Source organism: Encephalitozoon cuniculi, chromosome V (genome assembly GCF_000091225.2).
Source record: "Encephalitozoon cuniculi GB-M1 chromosome V, complete sequence".
Lineage (NCBI taxonomy): Eukaryota > Fungi > Microsporidia > Unikaryonidae > Encephalitozoon > Encephalitozoon cuniculi.
Window position 1 is genome coordinate 154,468 of NC_003232.1, and position 22,485 is coordinate 176,952.

At 46.1% G+C, this 22,485-nt stretch overlaps 22 protein-coding genes and 1 non-coding gene across 23 annotated transcripts; 10 read left to right on the forward strand and 13 right to left on the reverse strand.

Moving 5' to 3' along the window:
* Positions 1-116: 116 nt before the first annotated feature.
* On the reverse strand, positions 117-392 carry ECU05_1165 (uncharacterized protein; the record flags this gene model as incomplete). The annotated part of the gene is made up of 1 exon (NM_001415633.1): positions 117-392. The coding sequence occupies one exon, from the start codon at positions 390-392 to the stop codon at positions 117-119; it is 276 nt and encodes a 91-aa protein (NP_001402566.1).
* A 530-nt stretch (positions 393-922) lies between these two features.
* Positions 923-1,897, reverse strand: ECU05_1170 (uncharacterized protein; the record flags this gene model as incomplete). The annotated part of the gene is made up of 1 exon (NM_001041326.1): positions 923-1,897. One exon carries the CDS (start codon positions 1,895-1,897, stop codon positions 923-925), a length of 975 nt encoding a protein of 324 aa, NP_597460.1.
* An 87-nt stretch (positions 1,898-1,984) lies between these two features.
* ECU05_1180 (uncharacterized protein) lies at positions 1,985-2,572 on the reverse strand (the record flags this gene model as incomplete). Its single annotated transcript, NM_001041327.1, has 1 exon — positions 1,985-2,572. The coding sequence occupies one exon, from the start codon at positions 2,570-2,572 to the stop codon at positions 1,985-1,987; it is 588 nt and encodes a 195-aa protein (NP_597461.1).
* Positions 2,573-2,802: 230 nt separating this feature from the next.
* ECU05_1185 (uncharacterized protein) lies at positions 2,803-2,958 on the forward strand (the record flags this gene model as incomplete). Its single annotated transcript, NM_001415634.1, has 1 exon — positions 2,803-2,958. The coding sequence occupies one exon, from the start codon at positions 2,803-2,805 to the stop codon at positions 2,956-2,958; it is 156 nt and encodes a 51-aa protein (NP_001402584.1).
* Positions 2,959-2,993: 35 nt separating this feature from the next.
* On the reverse strand, positions 2,994-4,658 carry ECU05_1190 (uncharacterized protein; the record flags this gene model as incomplete). The annotated part of the gene is made up of 1 exon (NM_001041328.1): positions 2,994-4,658. One exon carries the CDS (start codon positions 4,656-4,658, stop codon positions 2,994-2,996), a length of 1,665 nt encoding a protein of 554 aa, NP_597462.1.
* Positions 4,659-4,771: 113 nt separating this feature from the next.
* ECU05_1200 (uncharacterized protein) lies at positions 4,772-5,467 on the reverse strand (the record flags this gene model as incomplete). The annotated part of the gene is made up of 1 exon (NM_001041329.2): positions 4,772-5,467. The coding sequence occupies one exon, from the start codon at positions 5,465-5,467 to the stop codon at positions 4,772-4,774; it is 696 nt and encodes a 231-aa protein (NP_597463.2).
* Positions 5,468-5,509: 42 nt separating this feature from the next.
* On the reverse strand, positions 5,510-6,709 carry ECU05_1210 (uncharacterized protein; the record flags this gene model as incomplete). Its single annotated transcript, NM_001041330.1, has 1 exon — positions 5,510-6,709. The coding sequence occupies one exon, from the start codon at positions 6,707-6,709 to the stop codon at positions 5,510-5,512; it is 1,200 nt and encodes a 399-aa protein (NP_597464.1).
* A 48-nt stretch (positions 6,710-6,757) lies between these two features.
* ECU05_1220 (uncharacterized protein) lies at positions 6,758-7,459 on the reverse strand (the record flags this gene model as incomplete). Its single annotated transcript, NM_001041331.1, has 1 exon — positions 6,758-7,459. One exon carries the CDS (start codon positions 7,457-7,459, stop codon positions 6,758-6,760), a length of 702 nt encoding a protein of 233 aa, NP_597465.1.
* A 100-nt stretch (positions 7,460-7,559) lies between these two features.
* Positions 7,560-7,982, reverse strand: ECU05_1230 (U2 snRNP complex subunit BUD31; the record flags this gene model as incomplete). Its single annotated transcript, NM_001041332.1, has 1 exon — positions 7,560-7,982. One exon carries the CDS (start codon positions 7,980-7,982, stop codon positions 7,560-7,562), a length of 423 nt encoding a protein of 140 aa, NP_597466.1.
* Positions 7,983-8,114: 132 nt separating this feature from the next.
* Positions 8,115-9,812, forward strand: ECU05_1240 (gamma glutamyl transpeptidase; the record flags this gene model as incomplete). Its single annotated transcript, NM_001041333.2, has 1 exon — positions 8,115-9,812. The coding sequence occupies one exon, from the start codon at positions 8,115-8,117 to the stop codon at positions 9,810-9,812; it is 1,698 nt and encodes a 565-aa protein (NP_597467.2).
* A 264-nt stretch (positions 9,813-10,076) lies between these two features.
* Positions 10,077-11,258, forward strand: ECU05_1250 (uncharacterized protein; the record flags this gene model as incomplete). The annotated part of the gene is made up of 1 exon (NM_001041334.1): positions 10,077-11,258. One exon carries the CDS (start codon positions 10,077-10,079, stop codon positions 11,256-11,258), a length of 1,182 nt encoding a protein of 393 aa, NP_597468.1.
* Positions 11,259-11,356: 98 nt separating this feature from the next.
* On the forward strand, positions 11,357-12,388 carry ECU05_1260 (uncharacterized protein; the record flags this gene model as incomplete). Its single annotated transcript, NM_001041335.2, has 1 exon — positions 11,357-12,388. The coding sequence occupies one exon, from the start codon at positions 11,357-11,359 to the stop codon at positions 12,386-12,388; it is 1,032 nt and encodes a 343-aa protein (NP_597469.2).
* Positions 12,389-12,429: 41 nt separating this feature from the next.
* On the forward strand, positions 12,430-13,665 carry ECU05_1270 (uncharacterized protein; the record flags this gene model as incomplete). The annotated part of the gene is made up of 1 exon (NM_001041336.2): positions 12,430-13,665. The coding sequence occupies one exon, from the start codon at positions 12,430-12,432 to the stop codon at positions 13,663-13,665; it is 1,236 nt and encodes a 411-aa protein (NP_597470.2).
* A 49-nt stretch (positions 13,666-13,714) lies between these two features.
* On the forward strand, positions 13,715-13,843 carry ECU05_1275 (uncharacterized protein; the record flags this gene model as incomplete). The annotated part of the gene is made up of 1 exon (NM_001415636.1): positions 13,715-13,843. One exon carries the CDS (start codon positions 13,715-13,717, stop codon positions 13,841-13,843), a length of 129 nt encoding a protein of 42 aa, NP_001402585.1.
* A 58-nt stretch (positions 13,844-13,901) lies between these two features.
* On the forward strand, positions 13,902-15,605 carry ECU05_1280 (uncharacterized protein; the record flags this gene model as incomplete). The annotated part of the gene is made up of 1 exon (NM_001041337.1): positions 13,902-15,605. One exon carries the CDS (start codon positions 13,902-13,904, stop codon positions 15,603-15,605), a length of 1,704 nt encoding a protein of 567 aa, NP_597471.1.
* Positions 15,606-15,630: 25 nt separating this feature from the next.
* Positions 15,631-16,131, reverse strand: ECU05_1290 (uncharacterized protein; the record flags this gene model as incomplete). Its single annotated transcript, NM_001041338.1, has 1 exon — positions 15,631-16,131. The coding sequence occupies one exon, from the start codon at positions 16,129-16,131 to the stop codon at positions 15,631-15,633; it is 501 nt and encodes a 166-aa protein (NP_597472.1).
* A 79-nt stretch (positions 16,132-16,210) lies between these two features.
* Positions 16,211-19,096, forward strand: ECU05_1300 (uncharacterized protein; the record flags this gene model as incomplete). The annotated part of the gene is made up of 1 exon (NM_001041339.1): positions 16,211-19,096. The coding sequence occupies one exon, from the start codon at positions 16,211-16,213 to the stop codon at positions 19,094-19,096; it is 2,886 nt and encodes a 961-aa protein (NP_597473.1).
* A 78-nt stretch (positions 19,097-19,174) lies between these two features.
* On the reverse strand, positions 19,175-19,483 carry ECU05_1310 (Lsm1p-like protein; the record flags this gene model as incomplete). The annotated part of the gene is made up of 1 exon (NM_001041340.1): positions 19,175-19,483. The coding sequence occupies one exon, from the start codon at positions 19,481-19,483 to the stop codon at positions 19,175-19,177; it is 309 nt and encodes a 102-aa protein (NP_597474.1).
* Positions 19,484-19,586: 103 nt separating this feature from the next.
* Positions 19,587-20,129, reverse strand: ECU05_1320 (U3 small nucleolar ribonucleoprotein protein IMP3; the record flags this gene model as incomplete). The annotated part of the gene is made up of 1 exon (NM_001041341.1): positions 19,587-20,129. The coding sequence occupies one exon, from the start codon at positions 20,127-20,129 to the stop codon at positions 19,587-19,589; it is 543 nt and encodes a 180-aa protein (NP_597475.1).
* Positions 20,130-20,203: 74 nt separating this feature from the next.
* Positions 20,204-20,740, reverse strand: ECU05_1330 (uncharacterized protein; the record flags this gene model as incomplete). Its single annotated transcript, NM_001041342.1, has 1 exon — positions 20,204-20,740. The coding sequence occupies one exon, from the start codon at positions 20,738-20,740 to the stop codon at positions 20,204-20,206; it is 537 nt and encodes a 178-aa protein (NP_597476.1).
* A 149-nt stretch (positions 20,741-20,889) lies between these two features.
* On the reverse strand, positions 20,890-21,588 carry ECU05_1340 (proteasome regulatory particle lid subunit RPN3; the record flags this gene model as incomplete). Its single annotated transcript, NM_001041343.1, has 1 exon — positions 20,890-21,588. One exon carries the CDS (start codon positions 21,586-21,588, stop codon positions 20,890-20,892), a length of 699 nt encoding a protein of 232 aa, NP_597477.1.
* Positions 21,589-21,741: 153 nt separating this feature from the next.
* ECU05_1350 (pseudouridine synthase B) lies at positions 21,742-22,248 on the forward strand (the record flags this gene model as incomplete). Its single annotated transcript, NM_001041344.2, has 1 exon — positions 21,742-22,248. One exon carries the CDS (start codon positions 21,742-21,744, stop codon positions 22,246-22,248), a length of 507 nt encoding a protein of 168 aa, NP_597478.2.
* A 67-nt stretch (positions 22,249-22,315) lies between these two features.
* Positions 22,316-22,433, forward strand: ECU05_1355. Its single transcript, NR_183210.1, has one exon. It is a non-coding gene; the product is annotated as a 5S ribosomal RNA (ribosomal RNA).
* The last annotated feature ends 52 nt before the right edge of the window (positions 22,434-22,485 follow it).

Consider the following 22,485-nt stretch of genomic DNA (forward strand, 5'->3'; position numbering starts at 1 on the left):
CACCTCACACTTGATTATCACTGATGCCACAAGGATCCCGACGGGGAGAAAACCTTGTTGGTAGTATTACCTGCAGACTTTCTTAACCAACTCAACGGATGCTAGATACAAAGCCATTAGTTTATTTCGTTCTGGTGATATGCTCTCTTCAGCTTTTCTGCCAAGGCATACACTTCTCCTTCAGGATTCTTGATGTTCACCTTCTCCATGGAGCTTCTAAATGTCCTCAGGTTGTTTTCCTTTCCTACGTCTCCGTTCTTTATCTTTAAGAAGTAGTCCCAGTTGCCAATGAAGTCGATTATTGCCTGGTTAGTTAGAAGAGCATCGTCAAGCCCCAGATCCTTCTTTATATCTGCTTGGAAGGCCTCGATTTCATCGATAAGTTCTTTCATGGGGTATTATCATCTATGTTAGATGTCGTATTGGATTTAATTTGGGCAATAAATCGACATATATTGCGATTAAGCTTAACTTAATAGTGGTCATTTCAAATCGAACATCCGGTCCTCCTGGAATAGAGCCAAAAGCTCTTTCCTCTCGAAGGAAAAGACACATCTGCAATGGTGAGGTGACGGTGTCAGGTAGGCAAAACAACTCGTAGAGCTGAAAGCATGATAATGTTGGTGTATGGGGTTTCCATTAAGCTGTCCATCTCATACTTCACCAACTCAAGAGGCGCTTCTGTGGGTACGGAGAAAAATATTTTCTGAGTAAGTCTTATTCTGTTACAGCTCCATCATCGCTGCACTGTGTGCCAATGAGAACTGAAACAGAATAAGAAGCACATACTGACTTCAACAGCTCCTATCTCAGAAGATAATGAGATGCATGCCCTTGGCCACGGAGCTAGAATAGTACCAGTATCCGTTTATTTGAAAATGGGTTTTCTTTGGAGATGGGAACATTCATGAGCTGGAAAACCTCAACTCAAAGCCATCTTGCTGGAGATGTCTGGTGGCACCTCTTGGAAATGAGGGCTAGAGGCATCATTGCAAATTGCCTGGAACAGACGGGATGAGACATCAAGAATGTTACAGTCTCTTGTAATTAGCCATCCATTCCATCCTATCTCCCTCGCCTTGATGATATTGTTCTCTGAATCGTCAAAGAAGTAAACGTTCCCAGGAGACTCTATCCCAAGAACTTTTGTCACGAATTCATAAGACTCGCTCAGTGGCTTGCAGCAAAAGGTCTTGTCATACTTTCCTATACAGACGACAACCTCGAAGCAGTCCAAGATTCCTATCTTCGTGAGAATGTTTTCGGCTCTGTCCCGAGGACCGTTTGTGAAGCAGCATTTCCTAACATTCTTCATGGAAAGAAGAAAGTTCCTCAGGTCCATGTCTGGAGAAAGATACTGGAGGTAATCGAACTCGGAGATCATCTCCCAATATTCTTCAAGAGAAAGGTTCCCATACTTGTAGAAGAGAGCTGAATAAAGGAGCGCTACGTTTAGCTGCTCCTCAAACATCTCCGGGGTAGACCCTTCCTTGAGAGAGAGAAATTTCTCCACAAGGAACTTTCTTTCCATCTCTTGGAGGTTGTTTGATGGATGGTAGAGAGTATCGTCAATGTCGTACAGGAACAAGATATCGTTTCCTATCTTCCTGGGCTTAGCATTTATTGAGGCTGGATCCTGCCCCATCTCAATGAATACGGGGCCTTTGAAGGGTCTCTCGCTCATGGGAGCCTCGTAACCCGGGAGGAGTTCCTCCGAGTTCAGAACCTTCGACTCCACAGAGAAACCTGCCTCTCTTTCTTTTCTGTTAGGATTGATGGAGGGCCTCCTTTCATCTTTGGAGCTGAATACCAGCTTCCCAGCCTTACGTCTGACTTTCTTGATCCCGTTAACAAAAACCTTGAAAGCTGCCCGGGCTGCACTTTCAATTGCTCCCATTATCAAGGGGAACAAAATCGGACTAGATGTGCTAAAAATTTTCTTCAGAGCTACACTCAGAAAGATAGTTCACAAGGGAGCTTTTATTTACTCCTGAGCATCGGCAGCAGATTTGCTTTCCAGCTTGGAATCAAAGGCAGAGCTCTGCTTCTCTCCATTGACAACAGTCGAGTCAATGGTGGAAAATCCAGAATCAGAAACATCTTCCATGTTCGAATCATCTAGAGAGGCCCTGGCCTCCCCCTCGCTTCTTATTCCAAGAGATTCACATTCTGCCTCGCCATTCTTGTGCTTCTGGTAGTTCTTCTGCGCCTTTTTGTAGCATTCATTGAAGTACTTGAACACCGCAGACCTCGCCTTTTCAACCATCTCTTCAAGATCACCCTGGTACTTGTCCATGAATCCCAGGATGTAGAATTTGTAAACAAATACCGCTCCAGTGCACGCAGGTATAGACATCCATGCAACCACCATCAGCTTAAACAGCTGGTAGAAAGGGATAAAGTCGAGTACGAACGAAAACAAGTTGTCTAGTACAAGAAACACTGCAATGACCATGAAATACTTATTGTATCTTTTATAAAGTCTCCTATCTTCTCTGCATGCCTTGAATGCCTGAAGAGTATTGTAGAGAACTAGCATTGCTACAGAGGCATTAACTAGTTGCCCGATCATTTCAGGGTTCCATTCTTTTCATTTTAAAAACAAAGGAGGTATGGGAAGGGAATGTCTGCCATGCTATTGCAGCACGGTGCTTCATAAGGTCCAATAGAGAGTGTGTGCCAGGTGCTCTGATTGGTCGGAGCCAAATCAAACGTTGGACACGTTCTATTCACAAAGGAATTCAATAGGACCGCATGCACATAATCAAAGGATAAGACATAGCCGAGGACTCTACCTAATAGATGAACAACAGAAAGAAGTTTGAGGAGATAAAGCAGCAGCTCGAATCCTTCCTTACCCCAAGACACCTTAGAAATGAGTTTCCACACGAGAAGGGGTGGGTGGTACCTGAGAGCATGTCTCACGAAAGTGAGCTTAGGAAAGATGGAATTCAATAAGCTTCTAAGTAAACAAGTTGGAGATAGTCTTTAATCTAAACACCCAGGCCTTTCTTGTACTCAAGGATGTCTCCATAGAATCTCCTGATGGAACCATCCTCGCATATATATATTTCCCTAAAAGCCGAGCTGATAAAGCTCAGATCATGGCTGACGCAAACAACAGCCCCGTTAAACCTTCCAAGCGCCTCCGCCAATGCATCAATGGACTCCATGTCAAGGTGGTTTGTAGGTTCGTCCAGAACTAAGAGATTTGGGCTCAATCCGTTGATGATTGCAAATCCTAGCCTGCTCTTTTGCCCTCCAGAAAGGGTTCCTATGCATTGATTGTCGACACTCAGTCCAAATGATGCAAGAGCACGCCTGGCTTCCTCCTGGGTATACGACTTCATCATAAAGTCGAGCACATTTTCATTGACTCTCAAGTGGTCTATGTGATGCTGGGCAAAGTATCCAACCCTAAGGGATGGGGCTCTTATGATACTGCCCTCCGTTGCCTCAAGCTTTCCAGCCAGAAGCTTGAGAAATGTGCTCTTTCCCTGTCCGTTGGCCCCCACCACCACTATCCGGGAATCAGAGTTGATTTTCATGCTCAGGCCCCCAAGCACTTTTCCACATCCATAGGAAAATACAACGTTGACAAACTCTATCAGTGCCCCTTGGGCAGGTGTGGAGGAAAAAGTGAACTTAATAACGGGATCCTGCTTGGGAGCAACAAGCGTCGGCATCTTTGCAAGCATCTTTATCTTGCTTTGCACAAGAGAGGCTCTTTTTGCATTGTATCTGAATCTGTCGATAAAAGACTGCATGTGCTCTCTGACCAGGAGTTGGCTTTCATATTCTCTTCTTGCTGAAGCCGTCTTCTCTTTTCTTTGCTTCACAAAGCTCTCGTAGTTCCCTCTGTATACATCGATTTTCAGATCATTCAGATGAAGTATCATCTCCGTGGTGTTGTTGAGAAAGTTCCTGTCGTGGGATACAATGATTACTGTCTTGAGCTCTTTTATCTTCCCCTCAAGCCAACTCAGCGCATTGATGTCTAGGTAATTCGTGGGCTCATCCAGAAGTAACAAATCCGGATCTGCGTTTATTGCCTTTGCCAGATGGGCACGCATTCTCCACCCTCCGCTTAAGTCCCTCATGTTCTTGACCGCCATGTCCTTGGTGAACCCCAGCCCGTTCAGTATTCTCCCAGCTTCAGCCCCTGCAAAGTCCTCCACAGTCTCATCAACAATCAGGTCCTGCTTGATCATGTAGATCCTCATTCCTCTTGGAATTCCAAACCTCCTCTTTCTGATGGCCTTCAGGAGCGTGGTCTTTCCTATCCCATTCCTTCCCACAAGACCATACTTCCTGCCCCTAACGATGGTGAGTGGAGCTTCACGGATAATCTCCTTCCCTTTCACGAAAAGATCAATCACTAGATGCAGATCTCCTTCAAACCCCTCGGAGTCTGTGTCCTCTCCAGATGAGGACGACGACAAATACTCTTCCTGGATAGGCGCGTCAGGCACCACTATCTCCTTTCTGCCCCGGACCGACCTCATTGAAAATGGCGTTTCTAATGGAACAAGACCTCTCGTATAGCCTACTGTGCAACCCCCCACCCCTACCCTAGTGGCCTCCTCTTTCGACTCAAACGGAAACCTTTCGAGCTTTCTTAAGTACTTGTGCTTTAAAGAGGAAATCTTGCTGCTCATCAAAGCACACCGTGGGTCACATCCACAGGAAGAATTCAAGCCCTTTCTTTGGAAAGAGAGGGAGATACGGAAAATATTTAGCGGCAATAACAACAAAGCATATATTCAAATCTCTAGCTAATAAGACGCAGTATTAAGCTAGAGCACCGGGGCAGAGCGCGGAAATTAAAGAGATGTCCCTTATACTCGCCCTCCATAAGGATCCTCCTGATCACTTTCTTGTGCTTCTCAAAGGCGTAGTTTGTGTAGGCGATTTTGTTTCTACTTATGAACCTGACATACTCCGAGCCGAGAAACTCTTCCTTGAACTTCCTTATCCATTTGTCGATCTTTTGGTTCTGGTTTGCCTCCTTTGCATTACATGCATCAATGGTGCGAAAAAGCTTTTCTCCCCAGACACTCTTGTCATCCCTAGACGGCTCATTGGCATGATACGACTGTGAAAACATCTTCTTAAACTCCCTCCCGACATACTGATAGAACTCCATCATAGCCTCCTCTCCAAGCTCGTCCTCAGCCAGCCTATGTGCATCTATATACCATCCACATATCTGCCTCTCAAGGCATTCAAGCTTGTTGCGCGTCTCGGACAGAGCCCTTGTAATTTCCTGAGCAAACTCCGCAGAGTCCTCGCCCTTTATGGTATCTATGGTCTCATTGTTGACAACAAAAAAAGAGAACTTATCTGAATGCACTATACAGGCTGCCTTCCATGCTATCTCTAGCAGATTTATGAGGATGAGAATCTTGGGCTCTTTGGTATAGGCAATGCACTTGAGAATAAGGTTCAATCGGGATTTTTCGTTCATTCGCCAGGGCTTCTTCCTAACATGTCTTGAATACATCTACACTCAAATTTCCCCACCATTTCTCTCAGGATCCTTGCACTCGAGATAGTATCTAACAGGTGTTGCAACCAGCCTCGATTGCTTCCTGCACGTTAGCTTTTCGAGAAGCCTGGTGCACTTTCCATTAAATGGGCCTTCCCCCATAATATCCTCAATGTCGGCCCCCACATCCTTAATTCGCTCTCTTATATGCTCCGGGTCCCCAACAAAGGGACAGCTGCTCCTTCTCTCCTCATTCGTCATGTTTGCTATCTTTGAGCAACTAAAGCAGGAGTAGTTTGCCCTCTTTCCCTCAAGGCCATAGTTGTGTCTAATGGAATACAGGTACTCCTTGTCGAAAACCTCCCGGGGAGCCTTGAACGAACCTCGGAAAAATGCTATCCCATCCTCAACACTCATCCCACAGTCCTTAAGGAAAAGACATAGCGTCTGCCTGTCATTGTACTTGAGATGCTTATTCTTTCTCAGCCTTTCCATTATGTCCTGCATGCATGGTGGAAAGTATCTCTCCGAACTCTCCAACGAAAAGTTAGTACCTCTCTCGTATCCTGTTGGATTCGCCAGCAAGCTTGTGGAAAGGACTCTCATTCTTTCATCGGGCTCGTTAGAAGAAATCTCCACTAGCTCATCCATCCTATTGCTCAGATATCTTCTAAATTCGCTGACAAGTAGCGATCCAATGCCCTCGTCATTCAGCCTGAGGTATCCTCCTTCAGGCACAACCGCCCTTTTTCCAATCAGGTCAATGACCTTCGTGAAGTGAACAAGGACCTCTGAAGACGCTGCACTAGCAACGACATCTGGGTTGTATCTACTTCTCATTCCTAGCACCAGGACGCCGTCTTGGGTCCTTGCCCCATCCATGTGGGGCAGTACCTCACTCAGAAAAAACGCTCTTGCACCACCCGGATTCTTAGATATTCGCAGTCGGAGCAGATTCACCTCTGCATTCACAAACCAGACAGCATTCCATGCATCTTGGGAACACACCACCCTGCAGAAGAAGTGGGAGAGAATATCTTCTTCTATGCTTGTACTAAGGCATTTAGAAATGATGCCGTCCCCCTCCTCACACCTCAGCATCTCTATTCTCCTCTCCGCACACTTCCTAAACGTCTCATAGTCCACAGAGCTTTTGGAAAGCGCGGTGTAGAACGTAATTCCTGGCCATCCACCCTCTTTCGCAGTCTTTGCTCTTTTCATTTCTCCAGCCCCGGAATCTGCCAAAATATTTTCTTGGCCCGGTATTTCTTACTTGCTCCTGGTGATCTTTATCATAGACATAAGAACAAGCACAATGGAAAGAAGTAACATGGAGTACATGACCTTATCCTTCACTCTCCGACGGGAGGCGGGTATCTTTTCCAGCTCGTTGTTGGCTCCTTCAAGATAAAAGTTTATAGAGTCGAGATAAAAGTCCAGTCTATCTATTTGGAGCGATTGCTGCCCAACAGCCATCTTCATATCGAGAAGGACAGAGGTAAGGTCATAGATCGACTTTCTCAAGTCCTTTACATTTTCAAGAAGCATTGTGTTGCTCTCATTCTCTTCATCCTCACACTCCGCCTCTTCATGCGTGTCTATGTTCTTCAGAAACTTCTGCTGCAGCCCTCTATAGTCACGAATTGCTGCTTTCAGCTGTCCAAAGAAGTATCCGTGCATGCATTCCGTGAGAACCTTTGAACTCAAATTCTTCAAAGCCTCGCCAATGCTCTTCTCTGCATGAAGAATCTGGTCACTTATGCACTTCTTGATCTCGTCAATTTCGTCTTTTTTCTTTCTTTTCGATGAGAACGAAGGCATGGTATGTTTTTCTTGGGTGATGCCCAACCTGGAGATGCTCCGCCTCACATCACTCAAGGATGCCCTCACGTTCGCAGTAGAAAGCGGGGTGAACCTAGTGTCCCTTCTTCTTGCAAACTTCTTGTACTCTAAGGTCCTGTTTACAAGCATCAAGGCCTTTTTATTTGCCCTGGGGAAAAATATGTATCCACCTTGTGAAACAATGTTTTATTTCATGCCCTTTCCTGCGTCGGAAATCCATATCATTCAGTCAGTACCCGGAACATCCTCTGCACCCGCAGTTGTCGCATTTCAGAGCCTGGCTAACATCAATGTTTCTTTGCGGCACTCTGCATATGCATACATTTCCATGCTTGCTATCGATAGGCTGAATACATCTGAGACAGCATAGGGTTTCATATCCCACTCTGTCCCAATAACAAGCCAGCTCGTGATCGACAAACCGATTGGACGAAAGATACCCATACAGTTTTGTGCTGATCTCGCCTCTTTTCTTAAGATTGTATATATATCTGGATCTCTGGTGATGAAGCTGGAATATGGGCCAGTAGTTTTCTGGAGGACTTGGAGCAAGAGGTGCATTCTCTGCCTGCCGCATCTCAGCCTCCATCTTTTCCAGAAACCCCCTTACCTTCTCAAATTCCTTTGGCGGGTTGACTGGAATTCTCGGCATTGGACTCAGGACGAAGTAGGGCACAAAATTAAGGGTTATTTCGGACGCACATGCATGCACTTGCGATCACCAATGTACCCTCTCTTGTTTCAGGTTATTTTGATAAATGATTGCTCTGGCCTCCAGAAAACAATGCAAGGCCGGCTGAAGCTGTGTGCTTCACTACTAGGATTCCTGTTAGCTCCAGTACTTAAGGGAGATCCCAGCAGAAATCCAGGGCCTGGAGCCCTTGAGGTGTACTCCAACGGAGCCTGTAGTACAGAGGTTCCGCTATGCTCGAGAATTGGTGTGAAGAAGCTGGTGGAGGGAGGAAATGCAATGGATGCTGCAATTGCATCTGCGATCTGCGTCGGCATAATAAACTCCTTTTCATCTGGAATTGGAGGTGGGGGATTCATGCTGATAAAGGGCCCCGGGACAAGCAATGCATTCGATATGATAGACTTCAGAGAGGTTGCTCCGAAAAACCTCTCGGCAGACAAACTCAGCGAGGCTGGAGGGACGGGTGCACTAAGCATTGGAGTTCCGGGAGAGATATACGGGCTATATGAGGCACACAAAAAGTACGGAAGACTTCCATGGAGAGACCTATTCCCTGAGAACATAGAAGTTTCCAGAGGATTTCCTGCTAGCAACCAGCTTGTAAAGAGAATCAACAAGCTCAAGGACTACATAATAAGCGATCCGGGGCTGAGAGAGATATACACAAGAAACGGCGAGCTCCTCAGAGAAGGCGAGACGGTTGTGCGCGAAAACTATGCCAGGACACTGGAGATCATAATGGACCATCCAGAGAGCTTTTATATGGGGCACCTTGCAGACCTGGTTGTCAAGGCGGTTAGAGAAAGGGGAGGAATTCTGGATAAGAAAGACCTCGAGGAGTACAGGGCGGTCTACAGAGACGTGTTAGAAGGAAGGTATCGGGATTACAAGGTCTACACCACAGGCCTTCCGACAAGCGGATTGCTAGTGCTGAAGGCCTTGAATATATTTGAAAAGTATGATCTGAGGAAACTGAAGGCAGATAGCCTGAAAAGCGGAGGCTTCAACCACATTCACCTGCTCATTGAGGTCTTCAAGTTCGCCATGGCCGGGAGGGGAGAGCTGGCAGACCCGGCATTTCTTCCTGGGTGGGAAGAGATAGTTTATGAGACAGTTTCAAAGGACGCCGCAGAGGAAGCCTACCACAAAATAAACCTGGGAAGGGTTTTGGATACAAAAGAGTATGGAATGAAAAGAAAAGGGGTGGAGGACCATGGAACAACACACATTAATGCCATAGATAAAGACGACATGGTTGTGCTTCTTACAAGCACAGTGAATCTTGAATTTGGAGCAAAATTCATGGATCCCAGGACAGGAATAATATTCAACAACACGATGAGCGACTTCTACATTCCATATCCAAACAGTGCGCAGGAAAAGCATGCAAATGCCGTAGAGGGAGGCAAAAGACCGTTTTCGTCGATAGCTCCAGTTGTGCTCCTCAAGGAAGATGAGCTCCTTGCCTTGGGCGCGGCCGGCGGGATAAGAATCCCTACGTCCATTATGTCCACAATATTCCACTTGTCGGCTGGGGAGAACCTCTGGGAGGCGATAACAGAGACAAGAATCCACAACCAATTGTTTCCAGACATAACATTTGTGGAGTACAACATACCGAAAGATCTTGAAAAGTACCTCACCAGCACGGGGCACAGGGTAGAGAGATCACTCCAAAACACTGTTTTCACCTCCGTCCAGGGGATTCTCTCCAGGAAGGTTGGCGGAAATAAGGTTATTCATGCTGTGTCGGATCCTAGGAAGGGAGGCGAAGCTTTTGGATATTAAATATAAGTTTTCAAGGGTGTGGCCCGCCTCTACCCAGATAGTGGCAATGTGGAGGCTGTCTGGAGGCATCCATCTCTTTTCCTAAGGCTCTCCGGCCTTGAAGCAGCCATCTTAAAGGCCTCCTCAACATTTTCTAGGCATCGGAGTGAATGCAAGGTCTCCCATATATGTGTGGCCTTTCATGCTTCAAGAATGGCATTTCTTTACAATCGTAAAGGATGAGATGAATAAACAAATCAATCCTCAAACATCCTCAACCCAAATATGGCCGAGGAGAGAAAGGATTCCGAGGAAAGCCCAGGCACATACAGTTGCTCAAAAACCCTCAGAAGAAGAGGCGAAATCACTCCAAACGGAAAAGTACGCTATGAGACGACACAAAACAAGGCAGCAGGGATCACAAAGACCAACTTCTTCAGGAGATTAGTCCTATCCATTGTTATGATCTCTGGCTTCTGCTGGATATCAGTGAACGACAAGATATACTCCTTTGGACTGATAATCTTTCTTACAATATCCATCATAAGAGAGATAATAGGAATTACAAGAAAATCGGACGGAAGGCCATTTCACCTGAGAACATCAATCATCCTGGGACTTGCAGTTCCAATATACTCGTACCTGGTTTTTCCCTCCATAATGATGATGTACTTTTCGAGAGTGTCAAAGTGCTTCCTCCGAAGGCTGTCCTTCGTATGCTTTTATAGCTATGTGGCCGCATTTATGTGCTTTGTTGCGTCACTTAGAAAGGGGAGGCTGAAGCCGCAGCTGGGGCTGTTTGCCCTTATCCATCTATCTACATATACGATGGCAATAGCGGCAAAGTGTGCTATATTCAATCTTAACAAGGGAAGGTTCTGGTTTGTATTCCCTGCCTTGCTTGTGATATCCAATGACATTTCAGCATATGTAGTGGGGAAGTCCATTGGAAAAAGACCTCTATACCGGCTGAGCCCAAAGAAAACACTTGAAGGGTTCATAGGAGCATTTATCTTCACAACGGCCGTCGGGTTTGCATTAGGGCATCTGCATGTAAACAGTGGATTTCTAAGGGATGCAGACTCTGAGCAGTTCCAAAAGTTCATGAAGTTCACAGTCTTTGGAGCGAACGTCAGGGTCCAAAGTATATACATCCACATCATTCCGTTCATCTTTGTAGCCTCCTTCGTGGCGCCGTTCAGCGGATTTCTTGCAAGTGCACTGAAGAGGGCCTACAAGAAGAAGGACTTTGGAGAAGCCATTTCTGGGCATGGAGGAATAGCAGACAGGATGGACTGCCAGGTGCTGATTGCGATTTTTGCGTCTACATATATAAGTTCGTTCATATACACAGAGGAAAGGTCTGTTGGGTCAGTCTTCAGCCTCATATGTAGAAACTTCAGCCACGATGAGATAATGATCCTTATTGAGATGCTGAACCGAAGGGTGGAGAGCATAAGGAAGTAAATGGATTTCGGCCGTATGATATGATATACTCTACTTGCAGTCCTTGCATATCTTGGATAAGGCTGCCCTCAGATAAAAACAGAAAAAAAATCTCTCCCATGGAAACCTTCAGGATGATTGAAGTGATGAGGAACAGGAATAGGTTTTCGGAAGGGGACTATGGAAGGTACAAGAACTATCTTAAGGTCCAGATGAGGGGTCTGGGTTCTGGGGAGGGCAGGGACCTGTACAAACTGGAATCGAATCTATCGAAGTTTCTTATCTTCAACTCCACAGGCTTTTTGAAGAGTAACCTTCGGATACTTAGAAGGGACGGATCGGAGTTTGGAGCTATGTACAGCTGCCTTACAAAGGGCATTCTTGAAAACGCCATGAAAAAACCAATCGATACCAATGCCCTTGTAGGACTCCGGGGGCGCTTGGCGGGATGTAAAACATTTGTAAATCAGATTGATGCACTACTTGAGTCTCCCTCATCCAACTTCGATGTTTCTTCCCTAAGGGTTAGGCACATGTGGAATGACATATCGGTTGGATTCAATAGCGAGGCTGAAAGGAACGAGTTCCTGGAGGGAAAGGCACCCCTGGATGATGGATACGACGCAGACATTGCGAAAGGCATACTAAAGGTGGAGAGGAGAAGGGCACAACTCCTTTCTCTCATTGAGTCCAAGCCCACCAGGGTTATATGCATTGACAAGAAGGCGGAGAGGCTTCTGGAGGCTCTTAGAAGATTGAAGGCGATTCTGGGTGAGAATCTTGTTGAGTCTGGCTATGTCGAACAAGCAGTAAAGGATGCAGAGGAGTTGAAGTCCTACTATTCACGGATTGCCATGTTCATGAAGTGCCTGGAGTGGGATGGCTCAATAGATACATTCAGCGTTCCCTTGTCGTTCAAGATGCTGGAATCCCGAATTCTAAAAGTAAGAGAGGATTTCTCCTATGTTCCGAGGAAATATCCTAGGAGTGTGGTGATAAGATATTTAGAGGATTCTCTTAGACCTAGAAGGCCCACTATAAAGACCCCATTCATACCTGTGCTGTTCGACATAGCCCGCGACTATATATCATATCCTGCTGAGGATGGAAGAATATCAGAGGTACTCAAGAAGCTTGATATGTCCAAATGATTAAACTAATCCAGGAATATTTGTCTTTTGTGTCATCCCCAATGAGGAATCCTTTGGTGCTCAGGAGTTTGAAAAACAAGATTCTCGAAAAGACTAAGAGTAGGAAGCAGATGGCCTGTACTGTCGATACCCCAAGGCCTTGGCGGTCTCCTAGGATTGTTTCGAATGGCAGCAAAGAACCTCTGACGGAATGGCCTTCCTCGTTCAACAAGGGGTTACTTCCTCCGCATCCGACAGACGTCCAGAGGTTCGTGATTCCGTATATCCTGGCAGGAGAGGGCGTTGATGTTATTTCCGAGACCGGAAGCGGGAAGACCCTTTCCTACGTACTGCCACACATCCATCTTCTTGAAAGCGGAGACAAAAGACTACTGGTCATTGTTCCCACAAGGGAGCTAGTTTCACAGGTAGGTCAAGTATTCAGAAAGTTTTCGGAAGGCCTCCTTAGGATTGTGGAAATAACGGGGGAGGTAAGCATAGAGTCGCAACGTCTCCAGGTTTCAAGGCCATTTGATGTGGCCATTTCCACGCCCGGAAGGCTGAGAGAGCTTCTGGAATTAAAGAGCATTGGAGGCTTCGAATATGTTGTTGTCGATGAGGCCGATAGACTGATGCAGCACGACATCAGGAGCGACGTGACTTTTATACTAGAAAGGATGAAGCCAGAGGTCGCCAGCTTTTTTTCTGCAACGCCTTTTGAATGGTCTGGGGGGACAAGGATTTTGGTTGGAAACGTTTCTGTTGGCCGAGATGTGGAGGAATTCTTTATGTACGTTGAGAAGAAAGAAAAGATGCAGGTTCTTGGGGAGATTCTAGTTTCTTGTGAGGGCTGGCTCGCAAAGAACATGGGTGTGGATAGGAATGGCTTAGAAGTAAAAAAAATAATTGTGTTCTGCAACAGCATCAGGACGTGTGAAAATCTTCACAAGAGGTTCAGGCAGTTGCTAGTACTTCACTCAAGAAGGACCATGCAGGAGAGGAAGGCTGTCATCGAAGCATTAGAGGGAGAAAGAGCAGTCTTGATAGCTACCGATTTAGGGGGAAGAGGCATTGATATAAAGGATGTGGATCTGGTAGTAAACTATGATCTTCCCCGGGCCGTTGATGGCTATGTACATAGGTGCGGGAGAACTGGAAGGCAAAGAAAGGGAATGGCTCTGTCAATGATATGTCGAGAGGACAGGGAAATACTCCCCAAGCTCAAAAGACTTGTTGAGAAGAGGGGGGGTACTGTGCCTGGGTTTATGAATGTAAAGGAGGATGTAATATTGGACTGACATGACGGACGGATCATACCAGAGTTGGTGGCACAACCCTTCCACAGGAATGTATTTCAAGTATGACAAAGACATGATGGAGAAGATCATTAGGAAGCTTACGGCGGACAGCAGCGGAAACAGAAGAACTGAAGACCAACTTAAGGCCGGCGAGGAGGCCAGTGTAAATGAGCATTAAACACCTTCTCTTTTACCCGTGACGGAGCAAAAATTCTGGTTTGTTTCCTCACCCAGGAATGAAGATCCTGATAACATCAGACAACCATCTGGGATACAGAGAGTCTGATCCTGTTCTGCTTGATGACAGCTACGACACTTTTGAGGAGATCCTAGGCATTGCACAAAGAGAAAGGGTTGACCTAGTTTTGCAAGGAGGAGACCTGTTCCACGAAAATAGGCCCTCCAGGAGCTGCTTAAACAGGACCATAGGGCTTTTCAGAAGATACTGCATTGGAAACGAAAGATCCGGGCTTAGATCGAATCTTGCTCTGAATTTCCACGACCAAAACATCGGAATCTCGATTCCCGTGGTATCTATTCATGGGAACCATGATGATCCAAGTGGGATAAGCATGGTGTCTCCGATTGACATTCTACAAAGCGCCGGGCTTGTCAATTACATAGGAAAGTACAATTTGATAGACAGAATAGATGTCTATCCCCTGCTGCTGGAAAAGGAATACAGGGTCGCCATATACGGGTTGGGGCACATCAAGGACAGAAGGTTGTATAGGATGTTTTGTGAGGGAAGGATTGTGTTCCATAGGCCAGAAGATTATGACTCGTGGTACAATGTTCTTATATTGCACCAAAACAGGATTCCGAGAGAGAAGGAGCACTTCTCCTCGGATCTTGTAGAGGGGTTTTTTGACCTTATTGTGTATGGACATGAGCATGAAAGCATGGTGGTCAAGGGAGACTGCCTGATACTCCAGCCTGGGTCTACGGTCAGAACATCGCTATGCGAAGGCGAAAGGCACGACAAATATGCATATATCTTAAGGATTGGGGAGGAGTGCACCCTAGAACACGTCAAGCTGAGAAGTGTAAGACCACTTCTGCTAGATACCCTGAGGATCGAAGAAAGGGATAATGTTGAGGAAAAGGTCGAGAATAAGATCAGGGGAATGATTGATCTGGGAAGGAAGAAAGAGAGCCTTTTTAACAAGGAAATTACAGCCATAGATGTTGACACAAAAAGATTCAAATGCAGAGGAGATTCCAACGAAGCATGCGGAGCAGGTCCCGTATGTAAAGGTTATCAGCTTGAGGAGAAGACCCGCATTCCGTTGGTTAAGCTTAAGATCGAGCTCTGCGGAGATGAAGTACTGGACAAGCACAGATTCAGCGCGCAGTTCAAGGGGCTAGTGGCCAACCCAAGCGATATGCTGACTATATCCAGAAAGACCCGAAGAAGAGAGGAGGTTGAAACTCAACCGATGGCAGAAAGGGTTGAGATATCTCAAATATTAAGGAAGATTCTTGGAAACGTCGAGTTTGGAGTCTTGAGCAGGCTTGGGTTCTCTGAAAGCCTGGATGAGTTTGTAAAAGGAGACAGCAATGCTTTCATGGGAATGGTCCGGAAGAACATCGAAAAGGTTGTGAATGCGGTTGACCACTCGTCGATTGTGGATGAAGATGTGATTAAGGCCATGAAAAGAGCGAGTCGCGAGGAGGATCGCGGATATGAGGAAGACCATTTCGAGCCCAGGGCGGCTCTAGGGGTCCTTGATGAGATGGACCCTGGGCTTGCCAACAAAAACTTGAGGAATGAATACTCATCCCGCCTCGGGGGGAATAGTGAAGAGAATGAGTCCAAGGCTAAGAAGAACTTCAATGTGGAGGATCTGCTAGGAAAGGAATATTTAAGCAAGAAGCTTAGAAAGGACAAGGAAGACTCTAGCACGGACGTTTCCTTTACGTTTTCAAAGTATCTGTGAGCTATTTTTTGCATTTTGGCAAACTCTACTGATTTTTTGCCAGGCGGAGTCTACTAAATATGCTTTCTATGGCCTTTTTCTCTTCTAGACTGTTAAACTTGCGATCCAGATAGTCTTCTCCGATGCTCTTTTTATATTCTATCTTTGGGTCCAGGAGTGCTCCTTCTGATACAGGTCCACTGATATCTCTCTCTTCGATGGTTGTGTTGCTATTACTTATTACGACGTAGCTTTTGTCTAGGCTCACGTCAAAGTTTTCCACGAACCATATCGCAGTACTTACCACATCCTTGCTCCACAGGATTGTCTTGTGATAGACTTTCTTCATTTCTTCTAAGGCATCTATCGATACCATGTTGCCTTCAACCGCAAGTATGTCACAGACAGGAATGGGCTTTACAGCGCCTGTAAAGTGAATGTGTGTGTATGAAAGCTTCATCTGTGTATTCTGGAGCAGTGTGCCTCTGATGAACATAGTAGGGGGCAGATCTATTGAAGAGCTGTAGGTTACGATCCTCACGGGCATAGGCTGATTTGTTTATGGGTGATATCATATCCCTAGAAATCATGCCCGGAAGGTATAGAGAAAAGAAGGGAGCCCCTAAATGCTTGGATTCGTGGTTGGGTTTATAATAGGGCTCCTGTCCTTCCCAGTGGTTTACTGTCTATCTCCAAGAGCTGTTGTTGAGGTTAACAAGAAGAAGATGCTGAGAATAAGCAACAGGAGCAAAGGAGTTGAGATTAATGACGAGCAGATGAGGACTGTGATTAGGAGCATGCACAGGTGTAAAGACACCCACTGGGTCAATGCTGTTCTCCAGAGGCTCTACTTTGAGATTTCGAGGTCATATGCCATCGAAGGCAGGATCAAGTCCCTGATACTGAAGAGATTCGAAGCCTCGGGGATTGGCAAGTACTTCAAAAGCATTGACGTTGTTGAAGTGGCTTTAGGCAAGGAGGCACCATATGTAGAGAGCATTCAAGTGGTTTCGGACGACGACATACGCAGGATCATTTCCGAGGAAGACCATAAGTGCATAGACAATGAAGAAGAAAAGCTGCTCCTTCTTGAGGATGAGATCAAGAAAAGCCTGGAGCTTGGAGACGAAGCATTTGGGGAGGAGGATGGTTGTGCAATTGCCTCTGATGAGAGTCCCTTGCCCGAAGAGGCGGGGGATGTCAGCATAGAAGCAGAAATGGATGCAGGTAGCAGAGGAAAGCGTGCATCGACGGTATCTCCGAATTTCCTCAAGTCTTGCTTTACTTCACAGGATAAAGAAGCAAGCAGAATGACGTTTTCGCAGAAAGTTTTCGAAAGACTTCAGGTCCTAGTGGGGATCAGATACAAGGGAGGAGCCCAGATTTCTCTAAGTCTGGAGCTTCCGAAGAGGATAACTCTCAAGACCACTATACTTGTCAATGGGGTGAAAGGAGATGTTCTTGTCAGAATCCCATCCAAAGACTATGATACAAGATATGAATACTGCTTTCTGTCCAAGCCAGCCCTTTCTATCACCGTGGAGTCTGGGATATCCAGGGAGATAGGAAGGCTTTACTTCAGAAAGTCCATCTCCAACTTCATAGAGAGATACATAAGACATCTGGTGTCGAGGACTATGGTCTATCCGCTATGGAGCGGGCAGTATCTTCCATTTATTGTTCCTCCGATTAAGGATGTGGTGCACAAGATTGAGAAGGTAACCCTAGAAAACCACAGTGTGCAGATTCCGCAAATAGTGGAGAGCATTCTTCTTTACTCCTCGATGGACTACAAGATTGTGGAGGTTGATGGGGATGTAGTGTACAGAAATACTGGATATCTCATCAATGGAAGAGAAAGGATACTTTGTACACACTTCCCCATTCCCAGGTCATCCCTCAAGGTCTCACATTTTATGGGAAAGAATAGGCTTTTCAGGGGCCTGACACTACAGGAGAGTAAGATTATGAATCAGCTGTATGGGTGGACAATCTTTTCTGACGTGATCCTGAGATTCCGGGGGCTTTGGATGAAGAGCTTACTCACTCCCGACTCGTCCTTGGTTGAGCTTGTGTTTGAGGGGGAGAGATACGAGTTTGTAAGAATTGTTGTGAAGAACAGCCTGGTTTTCCAAAGAAACGATCCAAAGAATCCGGAGTTTATTGTTTTCAGGATAGTCGATGAGGTTCTTTATATCTACCAATATGTAGTAACTGAGCATCTGATGATAAATAAGAGAAGGATATCCAAGCTGAGGCAAAAGCTGGACTTTAGGCCGTTTAAGGCGCTTGGATCGACGTCTCTGTACAAGCTGATCAGGTTCTCCAAGAAGATGGTGCTCGACTATATCAAAAAGCCCCCGAATGAAATGACTGAGGCAACTATGGAATCTCCTTCCGTCGAGAAAAATGAGGATGCGAAGACAGAGTTGGTAGAGATCTTTGAGGATATAAAGAACTCTTTTTCGGAGGAAGAGTATTATTCGAAGAAAATGTGCTCAAAGGCGCCTTTTGAGTCGATATATAGGGTTCTGTCGCAGGACGAGGTGCGGATCAAGCTGTTTTCGGAAGACTGCGGGATATATACGGTCATTAACGAGGCAGACAACATTCGCAGCATTGTCATTGAGTGCGGAGTGCAGAGCAGGAGCAGCCCTCCCGTCTTGCAGGCAAGCTCTTGTTCGGATGCGACTTTAGAGGTGGAAGAAGACTTCATAATTCACTCTTACTTTGACGGAGACATCATCATTGATGTAAAGTTCGGGAAGGAAAAGGAGGTTTTGATATACAAGGTAGTAAAGATGGGAGAGAGCCTGTACGGATACAACTCGAAAATAGTCCTTTACTACAGCAAATCGATGAACCTTCGGTTTCCAAACTACTTTGTGGAGGCCTTCCAGCTGAGAATAAGGCAGGACGAGTACCTAGGTATCGCGTCTGAGTGCCCGTACTCTACATCGTTTGTCGAGAAGGAGTTCAGAAAAGAGGTGGAGATAAGTAAAGGTGCCATGTACATTGAGTTCTATACCGATGTTCCAGACGACTACTCTCTCACAGTCCACGAGCTTTCGACTGGAGATCTGGTGTACGACATATATAAGATAATTACCTCCAGGAAAGCAAGGATAGTTCTTCCTGTTGTGAAAGAAAGGGAAGTATTTGCCATTGCCCTTACTCCGAAGTTCAACCGGAACAGAAGGATCCACCACAGAATCCTTTCTCTTCCCGAGCAATTCTCTACAGAGACCTTAGTTGATTGCAATATCGGGCTGTCGAGGAACATGAAGTTCTACTGTCCGATATCTGGCAGGACGGACTCGGTGATATTCTGGGAAAAGGCTAACGATGATGAGGTCAAGGGATACATAGAAAATAGCGATACAAAGATAATGATATCGAAGAATGGGACCATGAGAACAGACAACAGAGAGTATAACATCTACTACAAAAACAAAGGGGAGAAGAAGAGGGAGATAAGGGTGTTCTTGGGGATAAGCCTAAGAAGGACGTAGAGTATGAAGATAAGCACAATATTTTATCACTGTGTGGCCATGTGCATTGAAAACATCTCCACCAATTTGCGGGTGGGCCTACAAACCCAGAATCTCGTTCTTAAGGGCCCAGAAGTCTGCCTGCTCCAGCCCTTCTTCCACGTCTGGAGGGCTTAGGCCTATCATTGTTATGTTTTCTCCTCTTATTATGAACAGCTCATGCCTCCTCTCGGCATATCTGGTATCGTGAAATATCCTTTCGATAACACCGTCAAGTGTTACACTGTTGAATTGATCAAAGGACTTCATCACACCGTAGAGATACCTCCCATCTCGCAGCATAACAACGACCTCCTGTTCCAGATATTTCTCGTAGTCTCTGGTGTCATCAAAATCTCCGCTTGCCATTCCAGGGTTTTTCGGGAACTACAAGATTAAAATCACCGCAGTCCTCCTACAAATGCTATGCATGCTTTGTTGCCTGTGGCCCGGGCTCACTCAGCTGAGATGTTCAGACGTAGTTGAAGTCGTCCAACTCCCCGTTAAACTCATCAATCTTTCTTTTGATCTTGGATTTGTCAACCCAGGACACAAAGTCCTCCATGGCCTTGCTTATGATTGTCGAGGGGTCGTAGACAACCTTTGAACCAAGGCGGACGTGGCCATGTTCGACAAATCTCGTGGCATCCTTGAAGCTAGGGACCATCCGAATTCTCTTCATTACCATCGGCAGCCGCCTTTCGCAGAATGAGGAAACAGTTACCTTGGTGCAATCCACAAGCTTTCTGTTCTTGATGACCCCAACACTATATAGTCTTCCAACAAGCTTCTTGGTTATGGTGGTTCTAACTGGATCGCTTTCTTTGAGCCTTGCCAGTGCCTCTGCGAGTTTACGCACTTTCCCTACTATCCTGCTGTACTTGGTATACTCTTCCCTGTCCCTCAGGCCATACTTTGCTATGGCCAGATGCTCGCGCGCCGTGTTTGTGTTCTTCCATTCAAGGAAGTTGACCTGCTTCAAAAGCTTCTTCTCATGGAACTTCAGCTCTCTCATGGGCTCTGTGCCCCTTCAAATCAAAATCATTGGGATATAAGAAAATTAATGCTACTCAGCAGAAGCAGAATTTACTATTTATCAAATACCTCGGCAATGAAATGATCAAACAACACGACATCCTGCCCCAGATCACCTTCTGTGCTAACCAGAGAAAAATGCAGTGTCTGGCTGTACTTTTCATTATCGTCGCAGTGAACACCAACCTGGTTTCTTCCGCTGGAGACAGGGGTTAGTTTGAGGGTTGGCGACTGCGGAGTATACTCCTCCGGTGGACTTGCGCTTTCAAATGCCGAGGTGGATATAAATGTGTCGAGCTTCTTATAATTAGAGTTGTCTTTGGCAAACTCCCTGTGCTCAAACTCCTTGATGTGCTCCTCGTAGTTGCTGAACCTGACATAACAGACCTCGCAGAAGCCTTCTCTGGTGTGTCTTCGCTTACCTGATTGTTTGTATTTTTTGGTTGCTTGGAATGGGCAGCACAGCGTTGGACTGTCCAGATGAAGCTTTGGAGCTTCAGAGTTAGCGTATTCCTTGTAAAACGGCTGGTATTTGTTTTTGCAGTCTTCAATGAGGATGTAAGGTTTCTTGAATACTTTATAGTTCTTCATGCCTCCACACTCTCCATATTCTAGCCTTTATTATTTTTCTCTTTTTGGCGGGAAGGTTTTGGCGGGCCTACAATCATCCTGGAAACAAGCAGGGAGAACTCTGGAAGAGATCCAAGTAACTCGAGAAATCAAGGAAAAGACGTCTTTTACTACTTGGCATGTATTTCCTCAAGAAGCTTTAAAACCTCATCACACGGAAGGTATTTCTTGCAGTCCTTAGAGAAGTGCAGAATTTCCAACCTGTCTGCCTCCTTGGGGCCTAGCTCCCGAGCCTTGCCTAGAAGCCTTAATATCTCGACGGTGGCCGTCTTCATGTCCATTTCATCCTCGGGAAAGTCGTTCTTAAGTCCCCTGTTTATGGCCTCTTCGTTCTCCCCGTAGCACATTCCCTTCCACCGATTCGATGTCCCGCTTGGATCCGTGGACATCAGGGCATATTTTCCGTCTATAACCCCGGCATACAGAAAGGACACTCCAAAGGGCCGCGTTCCTGCATATTGGGTAAACGCCTGCTTCCTCTGTCCAACAAATTTGCATAGGGTTGTAAGAGGGCACTCCACCCCGAATCTTTCTAGAACTTCCTGGGCCTTTATCCGCGCATATCTCTTGAGCTCCATTGCATCTCCAAACAGTCCACATAGCACACAATAAATACTATCGCTCAGTTGGTAGATCTTCTCCATCGGCCCATTCGTCGGCTCCTTGTTTACCCCCATGAGAACAACGCCGTCTGAACACACGTATCCAATTATTGTGCCTGCCCTGGAGACGTTCTTGATGGCAAATTCCACCTGTGGTAGTCTACCTTCATCTGTAAAGGTGTTGGACTTTGGTTTGTTGTCATCCATGGTTCAGGGTCTTATTTTGGAGAGCGATTTCTTTAGAGATGTAGCAGAATGCCAAGGCTGCCCTTTGGCAGGTTTTCGGGTAGGGTTCTTAGTGACATGGCCCTGGGCTTCTGCTGCCAAGTTTTGCAGCAGATTGGCCTACCCTGCCTGCAGATGAAAAGCCTGTTTAACAAGGTGGAGATAAGCTCGTCGTGCTGCTTAGGAAAGAAGGACAAAAGGGATATCAACAAGCAGCTGGGGTATGAGGTACTGGAGAAGAACGAAACATATATGGTGCATAGGTGCAAGAATAAGGCATCTCTGATATCTCTGGGAGGATCGGCAATTCTATTCTGCTTGAATAGAAAGTACTTTCCAACTATAAGATACCTCGAGGGACACGGCGGAGGATTCTATGAGGTGTTTCTAGACGAAGGAGCACTTGAGCCCCTGTGCAGAGGAGCCGATGTTATGATTCCAGGTGTGCTGAAGTACAAGGACCTTATAAAGAAGGGGTTTGAAGCGGGAGATACGATTGTTGTGCGGATCATCGGAAAGTCGATTGTTGCGGTTGGTGAGGCGATTGTGGGTTTGAAAGACATGGAGGCCAGCAGCAGAGGAGTGGGGATTGAGGTGTACCACAGAGTCGGAGACGGACTATATACGGAAAGGCAGCTTTGAAAAGTCAATAAATGCCCTTTCCATATGGTTTCCGAAACGGATATATTCTCTGTTGTGGTAGGTGGCAGTTGCGGCCATATCCACGGAAAAGCACCGGAACTCGTCAGATCTCCGAAGTTAAGCCTGTGCGAGCCTGGGTAGTACTGAGAAGGGAGACCACTCGGGAATACCGGGTGCTGCAACTTTTTGTACTGCAGTACAGGCGGGCACACAGCCCATGGAAATAGGATAAGCAGG